The sequence below is a fragment of the Chiloscyllium punctatum genome, chromosome 9, assembly GCF_047496795.1.
Source record: "Chiloscyllium punctatum isolate Juve2018m chromosome 9, sChiPun1.3, whole genome shotgun sequence".
Classification (NCBI taxonomy): domain Eukaryota; kingdom Metazoa; phylum Chordata; class Chondrichthyes; order Orectolobiformes; family Hemiscylliidae; genus Chiloscyllium; species Chiloscyllium punctatum.
Window position 1 is genome coordinate 28,717,038 of NC_092747.1, and position 21,989 is coordinate 28,739,026.

Here is a 21,989-nt window from a genome sequence, read left to right on the forward strand (position 1 = left end):
AGATGTGTCTCCTGCAATAAGGCAACATGAACATCAACTAGCCACAAAAATACATGACCCACCATCACTAGTATCCTTACATACAGATGACAAAGGACAACACATCCATCCTAGGACAATCCAAACAGAGACACGTACAAGAATTCCTTGAAACATAGAATTCTGGTTGGAATGCAATCAATAAACACATCAATTTAGACCCCATCTACTAGCCTCTGAGAAAAAGAACCGGAAGTGATATCGCCCACCCAAAGAAACTTAAACACAAATAGAAAGCAGGACATACCACCAGTGCTTCACTGGAGGATCATTGATGGTACCTACTAAAGTGACAAAACATCTGAAAACAAACCTTCCAGCTCAGCGAGCAAACTTACATCCAGGTTATTTATCTTTTACTACATCCTTAAACTCATTCTTGAATGTACCAGTTGTAATTTTTTAAATGCATTTAGCTGTGCACATGCAGAGACTGGAAGGTGCTGGAAAAGCAACCAAGGAGCAATAAAATCGACGTTTCGGACAAAAACCGATAAAGGGCTTTTGCCCAAATGTCGATTTTACGGCTCCTCAGATGCTGCCTGAACTGCTGTGCTTTTCCAGCACCACTAATCCAGAATCTGGTTTCCAAATTCTGCAGTTATTGTTTTTACTTAGAAGGTGCTGCCTGCTTTACTCCATAATAATAGTCACACCAGCTTCATCATTACTGCTAATGAAAAATCCAGAACTTTGGCATACTATTACATAATACACTGGAGCTGAGCATGAATAAAGACTGGACACATAAATCAAGCAAAGTAATAATGGAAAAATATCAATGACTTACTTCTTTGCAGTATCTGGCTACAGCATTTCCAAGGGGATGCTCACTGCTAGCTTCTGCAGTGCCAACAATTGCAAGCAATTTCTTCAATGGCAATATAGCTACATCTACCAGGATTAGAACTCTCATTACCTTTGGAACGCCATGTGTAATCGTTCCAGTCTTGTCAAACATAACAACTTTGACCTAGAGACACAAAGGTATTTGTGATTTTTGAGAAGATGTGTAGCTCAGGTTGATGATAAGTATGTAAGTTAGCTTGCTGAGCTTGAAGGTTTTTTTTTTCAGATGTTTCGTCACCATACGAGGAAACAGAGTCATACAGCATGGAAACAAACCCTTCGGTCCAACCAGTCCATGCCAACCCTCTGCTTGAAAAAGTTGCCCTTAAGGTCTCTTTTATATCTTTCCCCTCTCACCCTAAACCTATGCCCTCTAGTTCTGGACTCCCTGACCCTAGGGAAAAGACTTTGCCTATTTATCCTATCCATGCCCCTCAATTTTGTAAACCTCTATAAGGTCACCCCTCAGCCTCCGACCCTCCAGGGAAAACAGCCTCAGCCTGTTCAGCCTCTCCCTGTAGCTCAGATCCTCCAACCCTGGCAACATCATCAGTGAGAGTCTCTGGTGAAGTGCTGGTGGTATGTCCCGCCTCTCTATTTATAGGTCTTGATTTCTTAAGGTGGGTGATGTAATTTCTGGTTCTTTTCTTCAAGGAAAGATAGATAGGGTCTAAATCAATGTGTTTATTGATGGAGTTCTGTTTAGAGTGCCATGCCTCTAAGAATTCTCATGTCTGTCTTTGTTTCACCCGTCTTAGGATGCGCGTGTCTTCTTTGACTGTATGTATGGAAACTAGTGATACTGGGTGGAGTCTTTTGGTGGCCAGTTGGTGTTCACGTATTCTGGTGGCAAGTTTCCTGCTAGTTTGTCTGATGTAGTATTTTTTACAGTTCTTGCTTGGTATCTTGTAAATGATGTTAATCTTGCTGGTGATATCTAATGGATCCTTTAGATTCATTAGTCACTGTTTATAAGTGTGTTGGTAGGTTTGTCGGCAACCATGATGCCAAGGGGTCGAAGTTTTCTGGAAGTCATTTCTGATATGTCTTTGCTATATAAGGTAATGTGGCTAATGTTTTTAGTTGTGTTGTGTCAACAGCATAAAATTTCAAAAGAGGAGGAGAATGACAACAGAGTCCCATTCCTAGATGTGACAATTGGACATACAGTTAACGGAGAGCTTCAAACCAAAAAAAACATGGACCAAATACTTAAGAAGTAATCATCCCAACACCCACAAACAGAGCTGCATCAAGACATTATTTCAACGAGCTACATGACACTTCAGCACCCAAGAACTACAAAAGCAGAAGAAAAAAATCTATACAACATTTAAGAAAAACGGGTACCCAATAAACAAAGCACCAATTCCTCAGAAACAAACCCAAACAAGCAGACACACTGCAACCAAAGCTTTAGCCACATTACCTTACAAAGACATAACAGAAATGACTGCCAGACTATTCAGATCCCTTGGTATCACGGTTGCCCACAAAACTACTAACACACTTAAACAGCGACTAATGAACCTAAAGGATCCATTAGATACTACGAGCAAACTAACATCATTTACAAGATACCATGCAAGAACTATTAAAAAAAACACTACAACGGACAAACTAGCAGAAAACTTGCCACCAGGATACATGAACGCCAACTGGCCACCAAAAGACCCAACCCACTATCACTATAAGACCATAAGACCATAAGACATAGGAGTGGAAGTAAGGCCATTCGGCCCATCGAGTCCACTCCGCCATTCAATCATGGCTGATGCGCATTTCAGCTCCACTTGCCAGCATTCTCCCCGTAGCCCTTAATTCCTCTAGACAACAAGAACCTATCAATCTCGGCCTTGAAGACATTTAGCGTCCCGGCTTCCACTGCACTCCGTGGCAATGAATTCCACAGGCCCACCACTCTCTGGCTGAAGAAATGTCTCCGCATTTCCGTTCTGAAATGACCCCCTCTAATTCTAAGGCTGTGTCCACGGGTCCTAGTCTCCTCGCCTAACAGAAACAATTTTCTAGCATCCACCTTTTCAAAGCCATGTATTATTTTGTACGTCTCTATTAGATCTCCCCTTAATCTTCTAAACTCCAACGAATACAATCCCAGTATCCTCAGCCGTTCCTCATATGCTAGACCTGTCATTCCAGGGATCATCCGTGTGAATCTCCGCTGGACACGTTCCAGTGCCAGTATGTCCTTCCTGAGGTGTGGGGACCAAAACTGGACACAGTACTCCAAATGGGGCCTAACCAGAGCTTTATAAAGTCTTAGTAGTACATCTCTGCTTTTATATTCCAACCCTCTTGAGATAAGAGACAACATTGCATTCGCTTTCTTAATCACAGACTCAACCTGCATGTTTACCTTTAGAGAATCCTCGACTAGCACTCCCAGATCCCTTTGTGCTTTGGCTTTATTAAGTTTCTCACCATTTAGAAAGTAGTCCATTCCTATATTCTTTTTGCCAAAGTGCAAGACCTCGCACTTGCTCACGTTAAATTCCATCAGCCATTTCCTGGACCACTCTCCCAACCTGTCTAGATCCTTCTGTAGCCTCCCCACTTCCTCAGTACTACCTGCCTGTCTACCTAACTTTGTATCATCGGCAAACTTCGCTAGAATGCCCCCGGTTCCCTCATCCAAATCATTAATATATAATGCGAACAGCTGTGGCCCCAGCACCGAACCCTGCGGGACACCGCTCGTCACCGGCTGCCATTCTGAAAAAGAACCTTTTATCCCAACTCTCTGCCTTCTGTTAGATAGCCAATCCTCAATCCATCCCAGCAGCTCACCTCGAACACCATGGGCCCTCACCTTGCTCAGCAGTCTCCCGTGTGGCACCTTATCAAAGGCCTTTTGAAAGTCCAGATAGACCACATCCACTGGGTTCCCCTGGTCTAACCTACTTGTTACCTCTTCAAAAAATTCCAACAGGTTTGTCAGGCATGACCTCCCTTTACTAAATCCATGTTGACTTGTTCTAATCAGACTCTGCTCTTCCAAGAATTTAGAAACCTCATCCTTAATGATGGATTCTAGAATTTTACCAACAACTGAGGTTAAGCTGATTGGCCTATAATTTTCCATCTTTTGCCTTGATCCTTTCTTGAACAAGGGGGTTACTACAGCCATCTTCCAATCGTCCGGGACCTTTCCTGACTCCAGTGACTCTTGAAAGATCTCAACCAATGCCTCTGCTATTTCCTCAGCAACCTCTCTCAGAACTCTAGGGTGTATCCCATCGGGGCCAGGAGATTTATCAATTTTAAGACTTTTTAACTTTTCTAGCACTATCTCTTTCGTAATGGCAACCATACTCAACTCAGCCCCGTGACACCCTTTAATTTTTGGGATATTACTCCTGTCTTCCACTGTGAAAACTGACGCAAAGTACTTGTTAAGTTCTCCTGCTATTTCCTTATCTCCCATCACTAGGCTCCCTGCATCAGTTTGAAGTGGCCCAATGTCTACTTTTGCCTGTCGTTTGTTTCTTATGTACTGAAAGAAACTTTTACTATTATTTCTAATATTACTGGCTAGCCTACCTTCATATTTGATCCTCTCATTTCTTATTACACTCTTTGTTATCCTCTGTTGGCTTTTGTATCCTTCCCAATCTTCTGATTTCCCACTGTTCTTAGCCACTTTATAGGATCTCTCTTTTTCTTTAATACATTTCCTGACTTCCTTTGTCAGCCAAGGTTGTCTAATCCCTCCCCGGTTAATCTTTCTTTTCTTGGGAATGAACCTCTGTACAGTGTCCTCAATTATACCTACAAACTCCTGCCATTTTTGCTCTAGTGTCTTCCCGGTTAGCCTCTGCTTCCAGTCTATTTTAGTCAGTTCCTCTCTCATGCCCTCATAATTACCTTTATTCAACTGTAACACCATTACATCAGATTTCGCCTTCTCCCTTTCAAACTCCAGACTGAACTCTACCATATTATGGTCGCTACTTCCTAAGGGTTCCCTTACTTTAAGATCTTTTATAGAGTCTGGTTCATTGCAAAGCACTAGGTCCAGAATAGCCTGCTCTCTTGTGGTTTCCATACATACAGACAAAGGAGGACACCACTTTTACTAGGACAACACATATATCCTAGGACAAGTGAAACAAAGACAGACACGAGAATTCTTAGAGGCATGGCACGCTAAGCAGAACTCCATCAATAAACACCTTGATTTAAGACCCTATCTACCTTCCTTTGAAAACAAGAACCAGAAATGACATCACCCACCTGAAGAAACCAAGACCTATAAATAGAGAGCCGGGACATACCACCAGTGCTTCACCAGAGACTCTCACTGATGATGTTACCTAGTATGGTGACAAAACATCTGAAAAATAAATCTTCAAGCTCAGCGAGCTAACTTACATAAACAAAAATATTTATTACTACAATGAAATAATCAAAGTAATCAAATAAAGGTTACCATTCTTTTAAGAAAAAAAAAATAATTGTCAAAGTGTAGCAAAGTTTAACTTAAGTAGAAACAAAAACAGAAATGGCCAGTAAAGCTCAGCAGGTCTAAGGAAGGGTTGCTGGACCCGAAACCTCAGTGCTACCAAAAAGAAAAATAAGTCAGTTTTAGTGATCAAATTCTGGTGTAATTTGCTGCAAGCACACAGAGCTTACTGCCTCCAATAACCAAAAAGTTTGCTTTGACTCATACAAATTAATAGATTATTAGAAAAGGGCTACCCTCATCCATTTACTTTTAGAAAACATGTAATTGCTTTTACTTTCCTAGAGAAAGAAAATTTAATTAAAAATAATGTAGAATCCTATAGTAATACAGAAAAGACTATGCTAACTCTGTAAAAAAGCTGTCCAATTAATCTTACTCTGTTTCTCTTTGTTTATTGCCCAGAACATTACCACCCTCTCCATCCCCAAACCTTTCAATACAATGAATGATCTTTGGATTGGCTGTTGGCAATATTCTAATCCACTGTAACCAATGTGATCAGATCGTATTGATAAACATGTTACTTGTTATGATACAGCTTTCCTTACTAAATCTCTTCATCGCCACTAACCTTGTGTGCCAACTCAAGTGGTTCACCTCCCTTGATCAGAATGCCATTTTGGGCACCAACCCCTGTACCCACCATCACAGCTGTAGGAGTAGCCAATCCCAGGGAACAGGGACATGCAATAGACAACACGGTGATCGAAGTCTGAAATGCGAATCTGACAACCACCTCAACTTTAGGAATATGCTTGCTGTAACCCTAAAAATGAAAAATAAATTATAAGTTAACATGAAATGCTAGCCAATTCTGGACCTCATGGTAATATGTACAATTATTCTAAGAAGTAAACTTACTTGGAAAATATTTCAAATATAACACCACTTATGTAATTGTAATATTAAATATAAAATATTATGGTATTCAGTTGCAATACCATAAGTAGACAAGATAAGGGAGAACTAGTGAATGTGGTGCATTTGCATTTAATGAAGGCTTTTGATAAGGTCCCAAGTAAGAGTTTTGTGGGCAACGTTAAGCACATGGGATAGAGGTTAGTATGTTAGAATGGATCAATAATTGGTTGACAGACAGGGAACAGGGAGTGGGAATAAATGAGTCTTTTTTCCAAGTGGTTGGGAGTGAATAGTAGGGTACCACAAGAATCTGTGCTTGAGCCCCAGCTATTCACAATAAGCATAAGTTACCTTGATGAGGGAACCAAATGCAGTATTTCCAAGTTTGCTGATTAGACTAAAGTGGGCAGGAATGAGAATTGCGGAGTAAGCAACGACATTTCAAGATGTTTTAGATAAATTAAGTGGGAAAACACGTGTGTGATGCAATACAATGTGGCAAAATGTGAAGTTATACACTTTGATGTGAAAAAAAGAAAGGAAATGTATTATTAAATGATAATATATATTGGGAAGTCTGGATGTACAAAGGAATCTGATGTCCTTGTACACCAGTCAATGAAAGTGGACAGACAGGTGCAGCAAGCAATTATGAAGGCATATGGTATAATGACCTTCATGGTAAGGGGATTTGAGTTCAGAAGTAGAGGTGTCTTATTGCAATTATATAGGGCATCGGTGAGACTATAACTAGTGTACTGCATGCAGTTCTGGTCTCCTTATGTTTGCTCGAGGGAGTACAGCAAATGTTCACGAGGCTGATATCAGTGATGGCAGAATTGTCCTATGGGGAGAGATTGGTTCCACTGGGTCTGTATTCACTGGAGTTTGGAAGGACAAGAGAGGATCTAATTGAGATTTTTCATTTTTGAACAGGGCTGGGGAGACGAGATGCAGGGAGGATATTGTCCCTAGTTAGAGGGTCTAGAACCAGGGGTACAGACTCAGGATGCATGGTGGACCATTTAGGACTGAGATGATGAAACATTTCTTCAATCAAAGGTGGTGAACCTGTGAAATTCTCAATTACAGATGGCTGTGGAGCCCAAACCACTGAATATATTCATGAAAGAGAGATAAATTTCAACATTTTACAAATATCAAGGAGTATGTAGGGAAGGTGGGAATTTGGCACCAAGATAAAGGATTAGCCATGATGTGATTCGATGGCTGAGGAGGCTCCAACAGCCAAATTACCTACTACTGCTCCTTGTTCCTACATAGTTGCTAGCAGTCACACAGAAAGATGCTCAATTGGCATTCTGTGGATGACAAAAACTAACACTGAAGAGATCACATCACTCTTTGCATAGCAGTCATTTAATCAGCTTAAGAAAATGGTCCTTTAAAGCCAATTTCCTGCTAATTAAATTCAAGGATCAAACTTTACAGGGTGCCACGTGGTCCTGCCTATTGACTAAAATGACAGCAGGATGCATGCCCAGAGGACAAATGGCTGCTCTGCTGTCACTTAAAGGCTAATATGCTGATAATAGGCTCGAGGTGGGATTTCTACCCTTTACAGCCAAGATGGCCAACAGCTCTGTAGTTCTAGTAATATCAGGTAGTTACTGCCACTGCTGAGACTACAGACTGTCCCAAATTGGAGATTATTTGAACCACACAGAAAGGTAAGTCAGGAAGATTTCACCAGGGTCACCACATTAGAGGCTGTTGGGGGCTGGAATGGAAACAGACGGGTGCAGGGATGGATAGTTTTATTTGGGGAACCTCTGATGGGCACAAGACTCATCACCAGCTTTGCCTATGAGGCAAACAGTGGTGCCAGTCAGATGAAGCCCCTAAGTGGCCATTCATTGGCTACTTAAAATGCCTTGGAAGTCCAAAGGTGAGCCTACTGCCAAATGCCTCCAATGTTTACCAAATAAATTCAGCAAGTTGGGTGGTTAGTTAGGTTGTGGTGAGAAGACGTGTTGTTTTTTTCACAAGTCTTTTACTTTCAAACATACTGGCAGAGGGGGATAAAACACAGCCCTACAGTTTTGAAAATGAGTCCTATCGCAAAAATTGACAATGGGAAAATAGGAACAGGAATAGGCCATTCAGCTGTTCAAGTTTGCCTTACCATTCAACATGATCAAAGCTAATCATCCATCTCAGTAACTCTTTCCTGCTTTACCCCATACCCTTTGATCTCTTTAGTCTTATGAACAATATCTAACTTCTTCTTGAAAACTTCCAATGTTTTGGTCTCAACTGCTTTCTGTATCTCAGAATTCCATAGGCGCACCACTGAGTGAAGAAATTTCTCATCTGAGCCCTAAATGGCTGATCCCATATCCCTCGACTGTGACCCTAGTTCTAGACTTCCCAGGCATCAGGGACATGCTTCCTGAGTTTAACCTGTCTACCCTTGTTAACTGTTTTAAGGTTTCTAGAAGATTCCCTTTCATTCTTATAAATTTAAATACAGCCCTAACCAATCCAATTTCTTTCCATACACAGTCATTCCACCCCGAGAATCAGTCTGGTAAATCTTTGTTACACTCCCTCTGTCACTGGAATATCCTTCCTCCAACAAGACGATCAAAACCGCACACAATATTCCAAGTATGGTCTCGCCGAGGCCTTGTACATGTACAACAAGACATCCCTGTTCCTGTACTTGAATTCTCTCTCTATGATGACCAACATATCATCTGCTCTCTTCACCACTTGCTGCACCATCAGAAAAAAAACTTGCAGTTATATTGCAATTTTAATAACCTCAGGATACTCCAAATAGTTAATAGAAAGTGAAGTCCTTCAGAAGTACAGACATTATTGTAACGTAGAAAAAGCCAATTCAAACAAAGTAACGTCTCATAACAGAATCAGATAAACAACCAAGCTGTTTTTTAAGGTGTTGATTGCAGTGCAAAAATTGATCTGTAAACTGGAGAAAACTGCTCTTTGAATAATGCCATAGTGTCTTTTACATCCATCTGAGAAGACAGATAAGGACCTCGATTTAATGTCTCATCTGCAAGATTACAGCTTTAATAGTGGAGTTCTTCCTCAGTACTGCACTTAACTAGGAGAAAGTGAGGACAGCAGATGCTGGAGATCAGAGCTGAAAAATGTGTTGCTGGAAAAGTGCAGCAGGTCAGGCAGCATCTAAGGAGCAGGAGAATTGACGTTTGGGGCATAAGCCCTTCTTCAGGAATGAGGAGGATGTGCCGAGCAGGCTAAGATAAAAGGTAGGGAGGAGGGACTTGGGGAAGGGGTGTTGGGAATGCGATAGGTGGAAGGCGGTTAAGGTGAGGGTGATAGGCCAGAGAGGGGGTGGGGGCGGAGAGGTTGGGAAGATGATTGCAGGTCAAGAAGGCGGTGCTGAGTCCAAGGGTTGGGACTGAGATAAGGTGGGGGGGGGGAGAGAATGAGGAAGCCATTAACCACGTGGCCACTGCAGCAACCGTCACCGCCGTGAACCATGACATCACTTCTGCCCCCACCGACCATGCAGCCTCCGCGATCGCCGCCCAGACAACTGCCTCCACGATTGCCAGGAAGACCATCGCTGACAGATTCGCGGCCTCCTCAACCACTGGGAACAACACTGTTTCTGCCATCACCGCAGCCACTTCCGCCCCTGGAGTTGCCGTCGCCACATCCACTTCCGCCCCCAATGATGTCACTCACCTGCACAACGACCACGTCGCATGTGTCTGTGCCCCTGCGCCGATCTCCGTCCCCACGCCTAATCCCGCCCCCACACCCAACCCCAGCACCACACCAGGTCCTAGCTCCCAGCCCTGCCATATTTTCATCATCCCTCCAGACCTCCCCCTCTCTGAGGGGGAAAGATCAGGCCTCAGCAGAGGCCTTCATCCCCCTAGGCTCCCGGATTAACGAGTTCAACACGCGGCGAGACATCAAACAATTCTTCCGCCGCCTTCACCTCCGCGCCTACTTCTTCAACCAGGATTCTCGTCCACCCTCTGATAACCCCTTCTCCCGCCTCCAACACACCCCATCCAGCTGGACACCCTGTACTGGCCTCTTACCTGCCCTCGATCTCTTCATAGCCAACTGCCGCCGCGACATTATCCGCCTCAACCTGTCCACCCCTCTCACCCACTCCAACCTCTCACCCTCGCAACGTACAGCCCTCCACTCCCTCCGCTCCAACCCCAACCTCACCATCAAACCGGCAGACAAGGGAGGAGCGGTGGTAGTTTGGCGCACCGATCTTTACATTGCTGAGGCTAAACGCCAGCTCGCGGACACCTCCTCTTACTGCCCCCTTGGCCATGACCCCAACTCCCACTACCAAACCATCATCTTCCAGACCATCCATAAGCTCATCACCTCAGGGGATCTCCCATCCACCGCCTCCAACCTCATCGTCCCACAACCCCGCACCGCCCGTTTCTACCTCCTGCCCAAAATCCACAAACCTGGCTGCCCCGGCGGACCCATTGTCTCAGCCTGCTCCTGCCCCACCAAACTCATCCTGCATACCTCAACACGGTCCTGTCCCCCTTAGTCCAAGAACTCCCCACCTACGGTTGGGATACCACCCATGCCCTCCACCTCCTCCATGATTTTCGCTTCCCTAGCCCCCAACACCTTATCTTCACCATGGACATCCAGTCCCTATACACCTCCATCTCCCATCACGAAGGCCTCAAAGCCCTCCGCTTCTTCCTTTCCTGCCGACCCAACCAGTACCCTTCCACTGACACCCTCCTTCGACTGACTGAACTGGTCCTCACTCTGAACAACTTCTCTTTCCAATCCTCCCACTTCCTCCAAACCAAAGGAGTAGCCATGGCCAACTATGCCTGCCTCTTCGTCGGATATGTGGAACAGTCCATCTTCCACAGCTACACTAGCACCACCCCCCACCTTTTCCTCCGCTACATCGATGACTGTATCGGTGCTACCTCATGCTCCCATGAGGAGGTTGAACAGTTCATCCACTTTACTAACACCTTCCACCCCGACCTGAAATTTACCTGGACTGTCTCAGACTCCTCCCTCCCATTCCTAGACCTCTCCATTTCTATCTCAGGCGACCAACTCAACACGGACATTCACTATAAACCGACCGACTCCCACAGCTACCTAGATTACACCTCCTCCCACCCTGTCCCCTGTAAAAACGCCATCCCATATTCCCAATTCCTTTGCCTCCGCTGCATCTGCTCCCAGGAGGACCAATTCCAATACCGAACAACCCAGATGGCCTCCTTCTTCAAAGACCGCAATTTCCCCTCAGACGTGGTTGACGATGCTCTCCACTGCATCTCCTCTGCCCTTGAACCCCACTCTCCAATCACCACCAGGACAGAGCCCCACTGGTTCTCACCTACCACCCCACCAACCTCCAGATACATCATATCATCCTTCGTCATTTCCGCTACCTCCAAATAGACCCCACCACCAAAGGATATATTTTCCTTCCCTCCCCTACCCTTTCAGCTTTCCGGAAAGACCACTCCCTCCGCGACTCCCTCGTCAGATACACACACCCCCACCACCCCAACCTCCACTCCCGGCACCTTCTCCTGTAACTACAAGAAATACAAAACTTGCGTCCACACCTCCCCCCCTCACCTCCCTCCAAGGCTCCAAGGGATCCTTCCATACCCGTCACAAATTCACCTGCACCTCCACACACATCATTTACAGCATCCGCTGCACCCGATGTGGCCTCCTCTACATTGGGGAGACAGGCCACCTACTTGCGGAACGTTTCAGAGAACACCTCTCAGACACCCGCACCAACAAACTCAACCGCCCTGTGGCTGAACACTTTAACTCCCCCTCCCACTCTGCCAAGGACATGCACGTCCTTGGTCTCCTCCATCGCCAGACCATGGCAAAACGACCTCTGGAGGAAGAGCACCTCATCTTCCGCCTAGGAACCCTCCAACCACAAGGGATGAACTCAGATTTCTCCAGCTTCATTTCCCCTCCCCTCCCCCCCACCTTATCTCAGTCCCAACCCTCGGATTCAGCACCGCCTTCTTGACCTGCAATCTTCTTCCCAACCTCTCCACCCCCACCCCCTCTCTGGCCTATCACCCTCACTTTAACCTCCTTCCACTTATCACATTCCCAGCACCTCTCCCCCCAAGTCCCTCCTCCCTACCTTTTATCTTAGCCTGCTTGGCACATCCTCCTCATTCCTGAAGAAGGGCTTATGCCCCAAACGTCAATTCTCCTGCTCTTTAGATGCTGCCTGACCTGCTGCACTTTTCCAGCAACACATTTTTCAGCTACTGCACTTAACTGCCAGCATCTGGAGTTGGCATTTAAAAATAATCTTTTTTGGAGAATGACAGAAGGCATTGAAAAAAAAATTGGGTATATTAATTTTTAAAAAGTAAAATTAAATATTTGTAATCTACTAAAATAACGCATTTTCTAAGTAGCTATCCCCTTTTTGGTCAAGAGGTTCTCTGGGTGTCAAGGCTCACTATTATTTGCTCATAACATGTTTATTTAGTATTCAAAAAACATTATTTATTGTGCAATGTTACCTGGGCTTGAGAGAGAGTCGGAACAGCAGCAGTGATCAGTTCTCTCCCTCTGGTTTTGAAATAACTAATTGGCCATCTTGAGCTAGCTAGCTAGCTAGCTATCATGTTGAGGTATAGTCATTTACGTTCTGATCAGTTCTAGCCTCATGACTGGTTCTCATTTGGCCAGAGCTGGAGGCTTAGCAACTGATCATTTACTAAATAAGCTAAACCTCAAGAATTTCTTTGATCATCATGCATAGCTAGTTTTCTGTTTCCAATCCTCACACAACTAATGAGTCAATATTCTCATTTTTGCCAACTTCTGGTTTTCTGAGCAACCAGCCCACTTATAACAAATTTACAAATACTTTAATCTTATCAATGTAACATTTAATCTGATTTGCAGTACCATCTTGCTAGTTTACATCTATTCAGCTCTTTTAACAATAGCAGTTACACCACATTAATTATGTTACCAGCTTGAAATCAAGAGAGTTAAACCATAGGAATTAGAGATTAATTAATCTTCCATTACTGCTATCAAATTTCATGGTAATCCCTAAAAGATAATAGGATCAATTAAATTCCATATGGTAGATTCAATATGTTCCACCACTCCACCTTCAAAGACTGATTTTTGTCTCAGTTATTTGTTATTTATGTATATCACTTCCCTTTTCACCAAGAGTCATAGCACGAACAAGGGCAATGAGAAAAGAGAGGTATCACATATCTTGAAAAAGTGATTTCGCGCAAGTGCTTAATTTAATTTTTTAATTATACAGTATTGATTTTACCTTGTAGTATCTGAATAAAGAAAGAAAGAAACAAAAGGTAAAGTTGCCACAGTGCCAGAGGACCACAGGGTCATTGGAAAGAGATGGCTGGTGGTGGTTTAACCTGAAGGTTATCACAACCCAGATAAGAGGCAAGGTTGAGAGGTGGGACCTTCATGGTAACCTCAGCTGCTAAGGATGTTGAACCTGCAGTATTGGCGTTACTCTGCATTACAAATCTGTCATCCAGCCAACTGAACTAACTTACCACTAGGATCTGAACAGTTTTATTAGATCAGAATTTATTTTAGTATTGCAAGGTTTAAACTAATAATTTATAAAATCAGAAGCCAAGAATCATGTAAGTTCTTCGGATCTGTTAGCAGCCTAGGATTAAGGCACAATGTGTGAACAGAAACAGACATGAACCTGATTGAGTTTTCTGAAGAAGGCAGAGCGATGGACATGATCTATGTGGACTTCAGTAAGACATTCAACAAGGTTCCTCATGAAAGACTGTTTAGTAAAGTTAGATCTCATGGAATACAGGAAAACTAGCCATTTGGATACAGAACTGGCTCAAAAGTGGTGGCGGAGGGTTGCCTTTCAGATTGGAGGCTTGTGATCAATGGTATACCACAAGGATCAATGCTGGGTCCACTGCTTTTTGTCATTTATACAAATGATTTGGATGTGAACATAGGAGGTATGGTTGGTAAGTTTGCAGATGACGCCAAAGTTGGAGGTGTAGTGGACAGCAAAGAAGGTCACCTCAGAGTATGATGAGATCTTGATCAGATGTGCCAATGTGCTAAAGAGTGGCAGATGGAGCTTAATTTAGCGACATGTGAGATGCTGCATTTTGGAAAGGCAAATCAGAGCAGGACTTATACACTTATTGGTAAAGGAGTGTTGCTGAACAAAGACACCCTGGAGGGCAGGTTTATAGTTCCTTGAAAGTAGAGTCGCAGGTAGATAAGATAGTGAAGGCGGCATTTGGTGTGCTTTGCTTTATTGATCAAGCATTGAGTACAGAAGCTGGGAAGTCATACTGTGGTTGTACAGAACATTAGTTAGGCCACTTCTGGAACAGTGTATGTAATTCTGGTCTCCCTCCTATCGGAAGGATGTTGTGAAACTTGGAAGGGTTTAGAAAAGGTAACAAGGATGTAGCCAGGGTTGGAGGATTTGAGCTAGAGGGAGAGGCTGAATAACCTGGGGCTGTTTTCCCTGGAGCATCAGAAACTGAGGGGTGACCTTAGAGGTTTATAAAATTGTCAGGGGCATGGATAGGGTAAATAGACAAAGTCGTTTCCCTGGGGTGGGGGAATCCAGAAATAGAGGGCATAGGCTTAGGGTGAGACAGGAAAGATATAACAATTTTTTCACACAGAGGGTGATGCGTATATGGAATGAGCTGCCAGAGGAAGTGGTAGAGGCTGGTACAATTACAACATTTAAAAGGCATCTGATTGGGTATATGAATAGGATGGGTTTAGAGGGATATGGGCCAAGTGCTGGCAAATAGGACTAGATTAGGTTGGGATATCAGTCAGCATGGATGAGTTGGACTGAAGGGTCTGTTTCTGTGCTATACATCTCTATGATTCTATGACACTCTCATGGTCTGGATTTTCCCTGCCCCGAACAAAGTGGGCAATGGTTAATCATTTAGGAAAATAAAGTGAAATCAGAAAAATGATGGGTTAACAATCTCGCTGATGAGCGGTGAAAAGCCGATCTGCAGGCATCAATATCTGAATGGTAACTAACCCACCTCAATTATGTACAGTTTCCTATTCTTTCATGAACTGTAAAGAAGATAGATGGCCACAAGTTCTGACATGAAAGTCATATTGGGGATCTGGTGACTCCAGCTCACCACCCCAATATCTCACAGAACTCTCCTTGGCCAACTTTTGCCTGCACATACTGTCCACTGATGTTGATAGTTGACAAGCATCTGCATCACCATAACCCCATAATACATTTCTGATTAGCCTAGAGTCATAGAGATATACAGCACGGAAACAGACACTCTGGCAGCTCATTCTATACACGCACCACACACATGAAAAAGTTGCCCCTTAGGTCCCTTTTATATCTTTCCCCTCTCACTCTAAACTTATGACCTCTAGTTCTGGACACCCCAAGGTAAAGACCTTGACTATTTATCTATCTATACTCCTTATGATTTTGTAAACCCCTAGAAGGTCACCCCTCAGCCTCCAACGCTCCAGGAGAAACAGCCCCAGCCTATTCAGCATTTCCTGATGGCTCAAATCCTTCAACCCTGGCAACATCTTTGTAAAGGAGAAAGTGAGGACTGCAGATGCTGGGGATCAGAGCTTAAAAATATGTTGCTGGAAAAGCGCAGCAGGTCAAGCAGCATCAAAGGAGAAGGAAAATCGACGTTTCGGGCATAAGCCTGAAGAAGGGCTTATGCCCGAAACGTCGATTCTCCTTCTCCTTTGATACTGCCTGACCTGCTGCACTTTTCCAGTGACACATTTTTAAACATCTTTGTAAATCTTTTCTGAATCCTTTCAAGTTTCATAACATCCAAAGGAAGGAAACCAGAACTGCATGCAATATTCCAAAATGTACAGCCGCAACATGACCTCCCAACTCCTACACTCAAATGTTCTAATCAATAAAGTAGAGCATATCAAATGCCCTCTTCACTATCTTATCTACCTGCGACTCTACTTTCAAGGAACTATGAACCTGGTCTCCTTGTTTAGCAACACTCCCTAGGAGTTTACTATTAACTGCATAAGTCCTGCTCTGATTTGCTTTTCCAAATTGCAGCACCTCGCATTTATCAGCCAATCCTCAGCCCATTGGCCCATCTGATCCAACATCCCATTGTACTCTGAGGGAACCTTCTTCGTTGTTCACTACAACACCAAAATTGGAGGTATCTGCAAACTTATTAACTATACCTCCTATATTCACATCCAAATCATTTATATAAATGACGAAAAGTAGAGGACCCAGCACCAACCCTTGTGGCACAGGCCTCCAGTCTGAAAAACAACCCTCTCCCACCACCCTCTGTCTTCGAACCTTCGAGCCAGTTCTATACCCAAATGGCTAGTTTTCCTTCCAGGTAATCTAGCCTTGCTAACCAGTCTCCTAAGATGAAACTTGTCGAACGCCTTACTGAAGTCTATATAGATTATGTCTACTGCTCTGCGCTCATCAATCCTCTTTGTTACTTCTTCAAAAAACTCAATCAAATTCACGAGACATGGTTTCCCAGACACAACCCCATGCTGACTATCCCTGATCAGTCCTTGCCTTTCCAAATGCATGTAAATGCATGTCCCTCAGTACTCCCTCCAACAATTTGCCCACCACTGATGTCAGGCTCACAAGTCTATAGTTCCCTGACTTTTCCTTACTACCTTTCTTAAATAGTGGCACTACGTTAGCCAACCTCCAGTTTTCTGGCATCTCAACTGTGACTATTGATGGTACAAATATCTCAGCAAGGGACCCAGCAATTACTTCACTAGCTTCCCACAGAGTTCTAGGGTATACCTGGTCAGGAACTGGGCATTTATCCACTTATGCATTTCAAGACATCCAGCACCTCCTCCTCTGTGATATGAACATATTTCAAGATGTCACCATCTACTCCCCTACATTCTATATCTTCCAAGTCCTTCTCCACAGTAAACACTAATGCAAAATACTCATTTAGTATCTCCCCCATCTCCTGTGGCTCCACAGACAGGCTGCTTGCTGTCTTTGAGGGGCTCCATTCTCTCCCTAGTTACCCTTAATGTATTTATGAAAACCCTTTGGATTCTCCTTAAGCCTATTTGCCAAAGCTATCTCATGTCCTCTTTTTGCCCTCCTGATTTCCCTCTTAAGTATACTCCAACTGCCATTATACTTGTCTAAGGATTCACTCGCTCTCTCCTATCTATTCCTGGCATGTGCTTTCTTCTTTTTCTTTAACAAAACCTCAATTTCGCGAGTCATCCAGCATTCTCTACACCAAATAGCCTTTCCTTTCACCCTAACAGGAATATACTGTCTCTCGTTATCTCATTTTTGAAGGCTTTGCATTTTCGAGCCATCTGCGAACATCTGCCCCCAAATCAGCTTTTGATGGTATTAGGCAAGAACTTTCAAAGTTCTTCACTTCAATACTGAACTTCACAGCGCACTGACACCTTTCATAATAATGTTGTTGCCATGTCACTTGAGCACAGGGACAACCACCAATCTCATGGATTGGAGAAGGGTCCATCTCAGGAACCTCTTCTTAACTGTCTTAGTACTCACTCACTTTGTACCTGGAGTTAGAGAGTCATACAGAAAGAAAGAGACTCTTTGGTCCAACTCATCCTTGCTGAGCAATCATCCTAATCTGACCTACTCCCATTTGCCAGTATTTGACCCATATTCCTTTAAATGTTTCATCCATATAGCCAACTTGACACCTTTCAAAATGTTATAATTGTCTTCGCCTCCATTAATTCTTCTGATAGCTTGGTCCAGACACACACCATCCTCTGCGTGAAAAAGTCTTTTTTAAACCTTTCCCTTCTCACCTTAGACCTATGTAATCTAATTTTGAGCTCCCCAACTCTAGGGAAAAAAAAACCTTGGTTATTCATTCTATCCATGCCCCTCATGATTTTATAAACCTCTGTAAGGTAATCCCTTAGCCTCCAACACTCCAGGTTAAAAAAGCTCCAGCCTATTCAGTCCCTCCCTATAACTCAAAGCACCCAGTCCCAGCAACTTCATTTTCTTCTCCGCACTCTCTCAAGTTTAACAATATCCATCCCATAAAAGGGGACCAGAATTGTACACAGTATTCCAAAAATGTCCTGTACAGCTGCAACATGGCATCCCAACTCCTATACAGAGAGAAAAAATTCCTGATTAAGGGCTTATACCTGAAACATCAATTCTCCTGCTCATCAGATGCTGCCTGACCTGCTGTGCTTTTCCAGAGCACACTCTCGATCCCAACTCCTATACTCAAGGTTATGACCAATGAAGGCAAGCGTGCCATATGCCTTTGTCATAATTGTTTACCTGCAACTCCACTTTTAAGGAAATATGCACCAGCACCCCTAGGTCTCTTGTTTGGCAACTCTCCGCAGGGCCTTACCATTTACTCTTATGCCCTGATTTGCCTTACCAAAATACAGCATCCTACATTCAAACTTCACTTGCCACTCCTTGGCCCACTTGCCCGTCTGATCAAGGTCCTGTTGTAACCAGAGACAGTTTTCTACATTGTCCACTACACCACCTATTTTGGCCTCATCTGCAAACTTACTAACTACATTTGCTATATTTACATTCAAATCATTTATATTAAATGACAAAAAGCAAGGGACCCAACAACGATCCTTGTGGCACATCACTGGTCACAGGCCTCCTGTCCAAAGAACATCCCCCTACCATCACCCACTGTCCCCTACCTTCAAGCCAATTTTGTATCCAATTGGTTAGCTCCCCTGGATCCCATACAGAAAACCATGCTGGCTATCCCTAATCAGTGCTCGTCACAGCAGCTCTGACGTCTTGCCATTTGTGCTTGGTTGCTTCACTCAGAACTTTAAGGCTCACACCATTTCCATGTCACCATGCTGGTTAGTGTAGAGAAAACCTAGCAGGTGACCATGGTTGTCAGCAGTAATCCTAAAAAAGAAGATATATTGCTATATGGCACTGTGCCAAACCTATACCATGTTCCAACAGTGTATGTATGCAGGCAGCAAATGCACTCCATAAGTACTCCAGCCAAATGGCCATGTCTCAATGTCTAAGGGGTCTCAGTCAAGTTTCAAGGGCCTCTCATCACTCAGGGGCTCCATCACAGTTGGTGAATAGCAGCATCTGATCTCAGACCAGGTGCATGGAAATGCTTGAGGTGGTTCAGGGGCAGGATTCTATATCATTGCAGTACAGGAATGGGCCATAGTCAGTCCTGCAGGTCGAATATAATCAGTCCGGGAATTCATGATAAGTAACTCATGGGACTAAATGGAGATCATTCATACACCTGGTCAATCAGTCATAGTTATCTATTAATGTTTGGTCACAATCAGGCCTGAGGGGCTGTTCAATGAAAGGCAAAGGATTTATTGGGCCACTACTTTAATAATGAAGGACCATGGGGATTGAAGGCAGCATGCTGTAATGCTGTGGGCACAATAAATATGAAGGAAGGTACCTCAATATATAAAGGAAGAGACAACACTGCATTGAAGGACATGCATAAGGGGTGGATCATTGACAGCTGCAACCATTAATAGGGGGAAACACTGCAGCACAATCATTGGGAATGCAAAACTTTAGGGACAGGCCTCTAAAAGCTTCCCCACTTTCCCTTTTGTATAAAAGGGGCTTGACTGCAATAGGCCCAAAAACTTCAAGGTCTCTTTTCATGGAAATTATTTAATGCAAAAGAGCAAGCATAAAGGCAAAATATTGCAAATACTGGAAATCTGAAAGACACGCAAAGAATTCTAGAGAAACTCAGATCTGGCAGTATCTGTGACAAGAGAAACAACGTTAATAATTTTAGTCCAGTATGAGTCTTCTTTCGAATGGAAGTAGTAGAAATTCATTCACTCAGCTTTCTACCTGAATTAGTTGGATAGTAAGCATATATAATTCAGTAGTACAAACAGCTGTTTAAAATAAATTGTTTCTTGGCCAAGTATCTACCTGCAGCTGACTTCCTTACTAGTTTCAATTCTCATGTTTGATTTAAAAAGCACCATTAAAAACATGCATTGTGTGCAACACATACAAGGTTACCCAAACATAATAGAAATTCTTCAATGTCTCAGGCCTAATTCAGACTGCAATGATTACAGGAATGTCATTGCTACTTACTGACAAATACATTTTGATGGCTTCAAAGTTTGCTAAGCCAATACTGATCCAGACAGTCAGTGTAACCACAGAAATACCAACGATAAATGGAACAAAATATCCACTCAGTTTGTCTGCAAACTGTTGAATTGGGGCCTGGAAAAGTCAAAATATACTTTATTTAGATTCAAAAAGTGAATAGCAAATTAAAAATTAAATGATCACTCTTAAAATATTAACCCAGATTTCTACAGAAAGCAGGTTTCACCCCCTTTATTTTACCTTTTCTTCTTCACCCTCGGAAATTTATAATGCACAAAGATGAGGTTTCAAATTATTGATGTAATACTAGAACAAAACGTTTTCACTGCAGCCGTGGTCCAATTTTTCAAAGCTATCTGTTTTTTATTGTTTTAAACAATTCCAAAGTTAGAAGAAGATAGCTTTCTTTCTGCTATTTCTAAACAATACTTCATCTTTTGTGACACATGCAGGTCAGAAGGGACCTTTACATTTTTTTTTGCATTGTTTTAATTTCATAGAAATGTCTTGTGATAAAGTTAAAAATATAAATGATGGCCTATAATTTAAAACACAGAGTGAATGTTAGGCAGAAATGTGTGGGTGTGGGTTTGGTTTGGGTGGACAGATAATGCTTTAAACATCAGAATCTCAACTCAAACTACCCCCAATCCACCACTTTGGCTTTTGAGGAGGAAAGGTGGACAGATGATTAACCTGCTCAAAAGAGGCTGATTCATACTTCAAATTCTTGACAAATTTTCTGAGCCTCAAGATACCAAACAACTGAACAACTACATTTATTCTTTACAACACTAATGCTTGTATACTTCTTGGATCCAGCAATGCTGGCCTAGTTGTAATTGAGAATATCTTTCTCCTTTGCACGCAAACTCCACTCCAACCACTGATCTCCAAACCTCATCCCACTCATTTCTGATTGCCTTTCTCTATGCATCTGATATGCCACAACTCGCAAAACAAGCTTACAATTTCCCATCCTGCAGGGCTCAGTGACAGAAGTGAGGGATAACTGTGGACAGTATTCCTTCTCAGCTGTCCTTATGCACAGTCGTGAGAATTGTGAACTGTGGAAGTACTGTACAGGTTGCTTGTTAGCTCTAGGTTGTGTCCATCAAACAAAATTTGGAGGGATCAATAGTGCAGGATGCACATTTTTCTACTGGAAAATGGCTTGCTGAGGTGTTCCCTGAAGGTTATACTATTACTCTTTTGCATTTTTTCTAAATTACCAAGACACAGATGTAGACAATAGTGTTATAAAGTTTGCAGATAATGTAAAATAATAGATCATGAGGAGGATAGCTTTAGGCTTCAGGGTGACCTACTGGTGAAAAGTGTGATGCAATTCAGTTAGGAATGATTAATATGGAAACATATGTTCACTTTTCAAAGTTATAAATCAGCATGATATTCAGACAGTTTAAAGTTGACAGGGCCAATTGAAAAGGTGGTAATAAAAACATATGAGCTACTTTAATTTATAAAAACAATAAAATCATGCTAGAACTTAATAGTTCACTAGTTAGGCCTCGGTGGACAACTTTG

General features: G+C 43.0%; 1 protein-coding gene across 4 annotated transcripts in view; it reads right to left on the minus strand.

The window, feature by feature from the left end:
- atp7b (ATPase copper transporting beta) overlaps window positions 1-21,989 on the minus strand; it is a 111,610-nt gene that overhangs the window by 23,271 nt on the left and 66,350 nt on the right. For all 4 annotated transcript variants that reach the window (XM_072577121.1, XM_072577122.1, XM_072577120.1 and 1 more), the window contains 3 exons: window positions 20,421-20,555; window positions 5,946-6,140; window positions 830-1,012 (listed from right to left, as the gene is read on the minus strand). In XM_072577121.1, coding sequence (XP_072433222.1) covers window positions 830-1,012; window positions 5,946-6,140; window positions 20,421-20,555 — 513 coding nt within the window. The remainder of the gene's footprint in view (window positions 1-829; window positions 1,013-5,945; window positions 6,141-20,420; window positions 20,556-21,989) is intronic.